At 34.0% G+C, this 9838-nt stretch overlaps 1 protein-coding gene across 1 annotated transcript; it reads left to right on the forward strand.

Moving 5' to 3' along the window:
• Positions 3203 to 8671, forward strand: LOC107633517 (coiled-coil domain-containing protein SCD2). Its single transcript, XM_021119224.1, has 16 exons — positions 3203 to 3821; positions 4104 to 4270; positions 4771 to 4846; positions 4998 to 5039; positions 5123 to 5185; positions 5393 to 5442; positions 5548 to 5575; positions 5900 to 5974; positions 6056 to 6166; positions 6252 to 6312; positions 6446 to 6562; positions 6648 to 6772; positions 7055 to 7124; positions 7431 to 7472; positions 7860 to 7900; positions 8130 to 8671. The coding sequence occupies exons 1-16, from the start codon at positions 3441 to 3443 to the stop codon at positions 8184 to 8186; spliced, it is 1506 nt and encodes a 501-aa protein (XP_020974883.1). The 5' UTR covers positions 3203 to 3440; the 3' UTR covers positions 8187 to 8671.

Here is a 9838-nt window from a genome sequence, read left to right on the forward strand (position 1 = left end):
CTGAAATAATAATAATAATAATAATAATAATAATAACAATAATAATAATTATAATAATAACAGTAATAATAACAACAACAATAATAGTATAATATACTAATAAAAAAATAAAAAATTTATAGAAGTAAATATTAAATTGGTAACTGAAAGATTTTAGTCCTGACAAAATAGTACTTGACTTTTGTTATTAATAAAATGGTCTTTGAAAGAACTTAAAATTTGACAAGCGTACCCTTGAGTTTGCCGGAGCACATCTCCAGCGAGAATACTGCTGAGTTGGCCACCATATTTTGTTGAAATGGCAGCCTTGTTAATGTATATACTTAATTGTAATTTTTAATTAAATAACCCAATCCAACCTGAAAAAATCAAAACACCAAACCCCTCTCCCCCCTCTCTGAACCCTAATCCCCTCCCTCCCCAACGCGCTCTCTCGACTATGAATTGCTCCAAACATGCAAAATCCCCCATGAATCCTAATCCAACGAAAGATTCCTCCTTCCTAACACACTAAGTTTACCCAAATTTTTCTAAAATTTTTTCAAATTTTTCTCCCCAACGAACAGAACCATACTAATAAACACAAACATAACAATATCAAAATTTATATTCAAATTCAAATCCAATCATGCAATCAATCTTAGTATCAAAACCACCACATTCATTAAAAAAATTAGAGAAAGACAAATTAATTCCCTAAGCGAATGAAAATAAGAGAAAAACAAAATGAATAAATAATGAAAATCTATGAATTAGACACCATAATAGAGCTTTAAGAAAAGGATGGTGAAAATACTAGCTAGACGAAAGCAACGAACCTAAGGAGAAGGCAGATTGATTTAGTGAGAGAGATGAAGTCACGGAGGCAGATCAACCTGCAAAGATGAACTCAAGGTGGCAGAGAGACGACATACAAAGTAGATACAGAGGCAGAAAAGGCAACCCACGACAGAGTCAAGACGACAGCTTTAACATGGAAAAAGGAGGTGCGGAGATGAGGTGTAGGGATGACTCGACACAGACGGAAGCAACAGACGACGTAAGAGCTGGCAACCACAGGATCTAGCGATGAGATGGCGACCGTGCGGTGTCGGCAATAGAAAGTGCGTTTGGGAAATGGTGGAGATTACCGTTAGTGGGGATTGTTGGGGAGGGGAGAGATTATGGTTAGGGGGATTTTTCAAGGTGGATTGAGTTAATTAATTAAAAATTCAACCTCAGCATCATTCTCATCGTACATATAGAGCTCATGGGCGCACTTGTTAATTTTTAACATCATTGAGGGACTATTTTGTCAATAACAAAAGTCAGGTACTATTTGTTAGTATTAGAATATTTTAGTTACCAAGTTAGTATTTGCCTCAAACTTATATACTAAGAATTATCCAGATGTTTAATAACATACTCCACAACTAATGTAAAATCACGAACCATTTTAATTAACTTTAAATTAAAAAAAAAAAAAGAAAAAAACTTGTGCTGATGATGAGAAGAGAAGAAGTTCAAATTCTTCACCTTCTCTCACACACACGAAAAAGCTCAACATAATGTTGTACAAAACGCAAATGGAGCAACAAGCGTATAAAGGAGAAAAGGAGAAAAGTAGTCAAAAGAGAATACACATGTTGCACATGCATGGGCGTTCAACGCGTTGTACCTACAAAACGCAGGTTGCATTTTTGTCTGCACACCTGCAAAACACAAATTGTATTTTGCTTCCTCGCATGAAAAACTAGTCAAACGAGCAGGGCTTAAGAACACGTTTCGAGCATGCAGTTTTAAGTCTCAAAGTTGTCCATAACGTTTCAATCGTCCTATTTAAATCCCTAACATTTCAAAAGATTCAATGTTGTCCTGCCGTTATGGATCCGTTAACAGAATTGACGGTGGGACAAAATTGAGACGATTTTGAAACGTTAAGGACTTAAATAGGACGAAAACGTTGGGGACAAAAACGATACATAGAAATCAATTTTAATTTTATCCTTCAATAATATCAATTTTTTACTGTACATAGTATTCAATTATTTTTTAATTACATCTAAGTAAATTACACTTAATCACGTTACTTTCATTCTAAATAAATTAATTTTTTTTAATAATTTTACTCTTAAAGATTTTTAGTTATCATAAAATGTTTGTAGAATGACAAGTATATAAACTTACAGAAAAGAAAAAAAATAATATATATATACAATAAAATATAAATTGTACCATTTGTTTCTATTGTATCAAAATTCTTTAATGTTTAATTTAGTTAAACTTTATTTTTAATTTTATTCTTCAATAATATAAAATTTTTAAATCTTTAAGTGTAAAATTATAAAAAAAATAAATTTATTCAAAATAAAAGTAATATGATTAAGTGTAATTTACTTAGATGTGATTAAAAAATAATTAAATACTATGTACAGTAAAAGATTGATATTATTGAAGGATAAAATTAAAAATTATTTCTATGTATCGTTTTTGTCCCCAATATTTTTGTTCTATTTAAATCCCTAACGTTTTAAAATCGTCTCAATTTTGTCTCGTCGTCAATTCTGTTAACGGATCCCTAACGGTAAGACAATATTGAGCCAATTTTAAAACGTTAGGGATTTAAATAAGACGATTGAAATATTAGAGACAACTTTAGGACTTATCTAAAAATTGAGGACAAAAACAATACTTTATTTTTTTTTAAATAGTCGTTACTAATAAAAGCATATTACATTTTGTAGTTTTAAATTTTTGCAAATACACATTTCTGCATAAAACACTATGATACAATATTATTCAAGGTAGATACTATGGTGACTAAAAGATAATACCTATTTACTAAAAAAGGTTAAAATTAATATTTAATTTAAAAGATATAAAAATAAATACTTTTAAAAAAATCAAAATCTACTACCAAAAATAAATTAAAAAAATTAGACATTAACTTATAGACACTATAAAATTAGCCAATTAAATTACACTTTTTTTATTTATAAATTAATTTCTGACATAATCGAGAAATAATTAAATAAAGCGGGGAAATCCACTTTTACTATTGTGGGTAAATATTGCGGTTTGGCAAATGGCAAGAACTTATTTAGGTGAACTTATGTGTGAAACGACACCGTTTAAGACGCCGCCAAAATACATTGTCCTCCCAGAAAGAGCAGAAAACAGGTGTACTTTCATTACACGTCATCGCAAATTCGCAATCCCCTCTCACAGGTGAAACGCCGTCGTTTAATTCAACGCACGCGACACAGCACAACTGCACAAAACGACTTCACCAACGTTACGCGGACCCCGTCCGAGTCAGACCAGCGAGTCAACAATGACTCGAACAAGCTTCAGCTCCACCACCTCTCCCTCCCAAAATTTTCCCCACAAAATCTAGCTCCCAGGAATTCCGTCTTTGTCGTTCGTCAACGATACCATACGTTTTCTCACTGCGACTGGTGATGGATCGGAGAAGAACTGATAGTCCGGTTTATGCGCGCCAGTGGAGCGTCGATTCCAGTAGCACTGGCTCCTCGTCGCCGGTCATGTCCCCGGCTCATCCTAACTCGCGTCTCGGTCCCTCCGCCACCATGAAGCATCGTAACGTTGCCGCGAAAGCGGCCGCACAACGTCTTGCTCAGGTCATGGCTTCCAGGACGGCCTTTGACGACGACGACGACGACGACGACGACGAAGACGACGATGATCTCGTGTTCCGTGCTCCGAGGCGTCCTTCTCTCTCTTCTCACTCCAACAACGGTACCAGCAGTAAGAACGGCTTCAGTTCCATGGCCATCCCTCCGATTTCTGCCTCTAGGCCTAATAGATCTCCATCTCCTGCGGTAATTCCTTTAATGGTTGCTTCGCATGCTATTTCATTTACTGTGCTTATTTGAACTCGTTTGTTGAATTATGGCATGAAAGTTGGCAAGTGTTTTGAATTTATTAGCTGTAATATCGAACTGATGGTGTCCGATGTCTCTATTTTTTTATTTTTTTATTTTGAAATTGAATTTTGCTGATATCGTGAAACTTGAATTCAGTTAAGCTGGTTTCTAGTCATAATCTGGAGGTTTCATAGTTAAGCTAGTAACAGGTTGGATTTTTTATTTTTGATTTTTTAGTTAGGTCGGAATTTCTGGGACCATAATGTTTCAGTACGTTCAACATCAGCTGGAAGGCCGGCAGTGTCCGTACGTTCAACATCGATAGTGCCACCAAGTAAATCCACAATTCAAACTCCGATGGCTGTACCTCCAATTGATCCTCCCAATAGAACTAGAGACAAAAGGTAGCTGAACTTTCCAACTCCTCATATTCTTGATGCTAAAGTAATTTACTGAGTGATATTCCTTCTGGCATTTTCAGGTTCAGCTAATAATAGTATAAAGCTAAATTGTTGGATGTTTAAAAGAACAAGTTTTTGAAACCTTTTGTTCTCTACTCATAAACTTATTGAGAGAAATAGTAAGAGGAAATTATATAAAAAAATCTCGTAATGTCCAATATTTTCTAGTTAGTTTCATGTGGATGTCGTAATATTGAACATACAGATTCTTTTTTTTTTTTTTTAATAATACCTTTTGCATTTTCATGGAATTTATGCTTTGATGTATGTATGAACTCAAACCCTTATTTTATTCACTGAAGTCATATAACTACATATATATATCTACAGTTTTGTGGGTGCATGTGTGTGAAATGATGGGTTTATTAATAGTTTATTGGCCATATGGTTAATATTGACATTTCATGCTGCTTTGATTTTTAACTGGTGGTTAACAATTTCAGGTTTCCATTAGATATCAGGCAACATAAGCCAACAGATAGCGGGAATCAACGTGAAGCTTCTGCACTCCGTGATGAAGTATAGTTATATAGTATTCACATGAGTAAATTTCTGTATAAAAGTTTAAACTCATATATTGGCTATGCTTACTGTTACTCTCTATTTATGTGAATTTTGTATTGGAATCCCTGAAGGACTGTTTTTGAAGTTGATTATATTGATATTGCAGCTCGATATGCTACAAGAAGAGAATGAGACCATATTAGAGAAGGTATGCTCCTTCACACCCAAGCAAAATTGATTTTATGATCATTTTATGCAATATTGAGTACATATCCCTCATTATGTTTACAGCTAAGATATACAGAGCAAAAACGAGAGGAGGTAGAAGCTAGAGCCAGGGAGCTTGAGAAACAGGTAAATTTTGCTAGATAATTAATCCGATTTGCAAAGCTAACAAGTTTGTTTTAACACCACAATTTTAATATAGGATTCTGGATTAGTATTTTTTTATAAGCAATCTTAGTTTTGGTCTACATTCAACAAATAGAAGTTAATATGTTCTCCATATCTGTACTTTTCATATGCTGACATCTATGTCCTTGTTCCTTTTGTTTTCGGCAGGTTGCTTCTCTTGGAGAAGGTGTATCCATGGAAACCAAATGGGTGGCTAGGTAAACTTGGTCTAAAATTCTTTAAATAAGTTTTGGTTAGACTTTAGAGCTTTTGTTTTGGTTAGTTTTAATTTTTTCTTTTTTAATTGCATGGTATATTTGCAGGAAGGAAGCTGCTCTGCGTCAAAGAGAGGTGTGTGCAAAAGAATAAAATATTGAATGTGACAAAAATATCAAATAAATGAGATTGAAAGTTTGACGTGCTCTATTATATTATCAAGAAAGGCTTCCTGCTATATGGAGGATCTTGCATGGTTGCTTTTTGTGTAAACGAATGCATCTGAGAGGCAGTTATGGAATCATGCAGCCATCTATATAATCCTTGATATTTTTATTCCCTAGCTCTGATTCTAATAGTTTACTACTTCAATTTCGGGCGTTTAGCAATGAGCTCATCAGTGCTGTTTCATTGGAAATTCTTTTCTTAGACTGAGTCATTTCATTATTCTTGTTGCAGGCTGCTCTAAAGGCTGCCCAACAAGTGCAGGGTGGGAGAGAGGAGGAAATGAATGCTCTTCGTGTTGAAATTCAGGTGATCTTGAAGGAAGTATTTTTCTTTAAATTGTTATTCGTGCTTTGTTTATTTAATGCCTTCTTATTTTTCTTTTATCAGAACCTGAAAGATGATACTGCAGCTGCTGCAGAACAACAGAAAGAAGCTGAAGTGGAGGCAAAAGCACTCCGCACAATGACACAGAGAATGATTTTGACCCAAGAAGAAATGGTTTGTTTTATTACGAGAATTAGAATTAACGGCCTTCTATTTCCTATCAATCTCCAACTCTATTCATTCTTTTGTCTGTCTTTAGGAGGAAGTAGTTCTGAAAAGATGCTGGCTTGCTCGCTACTGGGGTCTTGCTGTAAAACATGGTAACAAAGCCAGTATTGATATCTATTGTCTACAGAAGAATACTTAGACAAAAGGATATTTTTCAAAATCTCCCTCACATATTAACTTTCCTGTTCTTGTAATTCTGGCGGCATATTCCCCCATGCTTTATAGGCATATGTGCAGATGTAGCAATATCCAAGCATGAATATTGGTCTTCTCTAGCTCCTCTTCCTTTTGAAATTGTCATCTCTGCTGGACAAAAAGCTAAGGAGGAATCTTGGAACAAAAGTGAGTGTGTTGGTGGTCTAAATTTTAGTTTCAATCCTATCTTAAATTTGCTACAATGAAGTCTAACAGAAAGGGAATATATCAGGTTCTGATGATCCAGATCCAGATAGAAGTAAACCTGTTCGGGATTTGAGCGATCTTGCTGGGGAAGGAAACATTGAGAGCATGCTTTCGGTGGAGATGGGTTTGAGGGAGCTTGCTTCACTTAAGGTTCTTCATTGATGTTATAAAGACTTTTGCTTTCCTTGCTCTGTTCTTTAATATCACGTTTTCTCTTGGACATTCTAATAAAGATGAAGTCTATTTTGATGCCTATTATTTTGTCAAGAAATGGGGATGCCAATAACCCATACCCTTTCCCTTTCCCTTCCATCCTATGTTATGTTGAAATGAGACATCCCTTTTCATAACTGGTTTTTCTGATGTTCTATTAATGATTAATTCTTTTCCCTTCTTCTGGACTTCTGATTTTGACAGAATTTGATTTTGTAGGTTGAAGATGCTGTTGTGCTTGCATTAGGCCAACACAAACGTCCAAATATTGTCCGACATTCCATTTTAGGTATATATGTATTACATCATCATATGATCTTGTCCGCAAACATCACTTTCCTATTCTATTGTCTCAAATGGGACATAGTTGTGCCATATTAATTGAGTAGTTGTTCTTGTTGTTTCCCTATTACAGGCATAAATCTGGCATGTCTTAATCTTGCATTGTTCTTGATGTTTTTTAGCTTAAGAGGGTTATGCCTTAGTTTTGACTTGTAAACAATTTTTAAAATTTTCTTAGACCTGCTGGTACTGAAAAATCATCTCTGTTAGAAGATAAGTGTTGTATTAATGTTCACGTTTCTATTTTTCTCAGATTCCAAATCACCAGGTGATCCCAAATTTGTGGAAGCATTTGGTAAGAAAGTTATCAGCCTTTGTTGTATTTTGAATTTGATGTAGTTATGTTGAATTGTTGACAATACAGACGTAGAATTTGGTACTTTTATATTGAGATTGCATGGTATATTCTCATTTTGACTATTAGTGAGAAATATGAGTCCACCCATGGCATCTACAAACTAGAAGAAAAATTTTCTTGGCTGGCTGTATTTGAACTGGTTATTAGGCATACTTGTAGGCCATAAAAAAAAAAGGTTATTATATGGACTATGGTATGTGGGACAGGTTTAATATATGTGGCACAGATGTGCTTGCATTTACTGCTTCTTCACTCAAAGATGATATGTCTAGTAGATGACCTGACGGTTCTTTGTTGTTTTTACGTTTTCCTTTTAACCTCCAGAATTAAGTGATGAGGAAGCAGAGGATGTTCTTTTCAAAGAGGTTTGTTGCTTGTACTTATAAGATTAAGATACTTGCCAATCTGTCTTGGTTATCTGAAATCATAGTATCTGTCCTCATTTGATGTTAAAGCCCTCTGTTTTGGCTAATTCGTTTGACAAAATTAATGAGTTATATCAATATACATGTTTTGCCCTTGTTTAATTTCCTTTTTGTTCAAGATGGATTTGTTAAAGCATGTGGTATGCACGTATAACTCCAACTTTTACAGGCCTGGCTAACGTATTTCTGGAGAAGAGCTGTGATCTTATGTGGTTCTGATGTCTGAAGAGGCTAAACATGTTAATAATGTTCTCAAGTTAATAATTAAGTAGTCTTGAAAGAACAACGTGATGATATTTCATATGAAACTCACGCATTCTGCTTCATTACAGTTGAGCGAGGTTTGCTGGAGTTGAGGAAGCTGGGTATAGAACAACAACTATGGGAAGCTTCTCGGAAGGAAATCGATCAGCCACCAAGATTGGCCGTTGATAGCCATCAGCCACCAGGATTAGCAGTTGATAGTGATAAGCTTTCCGTCAAGTCGGATGAATCGTCCTGATTGTGGGAGCACTTTAATTTTTTATTCATTCTTGACACATGTATATTAATGTTTTCTTCTTTATATCCTTTTCTTTTTGTGCTGGGCATCCTGATATCTTCTGTCTTATATAAATGAATAATGACATCGACAGAAGGACTTGGAGCTGAATTTTGCAGCTATCAATCAAAATTTTCCGTAGTCTCATAATATACATAATACATTATACATTGCCAAACGTATTAGCTGCTAGAGTCCACTGACCGTCGAATGAGGATGGGTACTATAATTTTAGGTGCCAAATTCATTTAAGCGATAAGGTGGACATGGAATCATGAATTGCATTTTATAAAAATCTAAACTGCATCTAATCTAAAATCACTTTTGTGATTCAAAAATCAAATTGAAACTGAATTTTAAAAGGTAAATTGGTTTAGAAAAATAAAAATCGTTTTTTCACGGCTTGCGCTGCTTTAAAATTTTAAAACAAGTAACTTCTAAAAAAATAAGACAGCAAAAATATAAAAATAAAATAAAATAAAAAGAAATATGAATAAAATTTTATATCTTAATTAACTTTTTAAAGAACTTCACCATTATCGCCATTTAAATCGAGAAAAGATCTCATGTGCACACTAAGACCTACACTAGTTTAGGTGATAAAGAACCGTGTAATATGTATCGAGTACATTTCTTCCAATACTAAATGGAGACACCGAAACTACGGCAAAAACATATATAGCCTTATCTTGCGAGCCATATTTTCAAAAACGGTTCTACTACGTTACAAATAGCATTTTTGCCAACTTATGCTAACTCTTATTTATAATTATATTTAATAAAAGTGTCTTCGTAGATGTGTCTAATAAAAATGTTTTTATTATGGCTATGTTTAATAGAAGTGTCTTTATAGATATATTTTCTGAATGTGTCTCTTTATATATGTATTTAAAATATAATAATTAATTATTGTTAGCAATAAATTGAAAGATAATATGTTAGTATCCAATACTTTTTCTTTCAAAAATTGAAAATCAGATTGAGTTGACTTTCTACCAAAATAATACTTCGTCTAATTGCAAACATTTCTTTATATACATATCAATATCATTGAACATCCACACAAATGATACAATTGACTGCGTACTCTCAATTTAAATAAGAAGGTTCATTCCCTCTTTTTCTTCCATCTAAATCTCCTATATCTGTGTTGTCTTTCAATGCAAGTAAATGAAGTAATTTAAATATTTTGATAGCGTTTGTTTTCAGAGACAGGACACAGAGACATGAACAATGAAGGTTTAAAACGTGTTTGAAGGCAGAGACATGGACACAAACATTATCTATAGGACACTATTTTATATTTTTGTGTCCATTCTTTTACGAAGGACAATGAT

The sequence above is a fragment of the Arachis ipaensis genome, chromosome B03, assembly GCF_000816755.2.
Source record: "Arachis ipaensis cultivar K30076 chromosome B03, Araip1.1, whole genome shotgun sequence".
Lineage (NCBI taxonomy): Eukaryota > Viridiplantae > Streptophyta > Magnoliopsida > Fabales > Fabaceae > Arachis > Arachis ipaensis.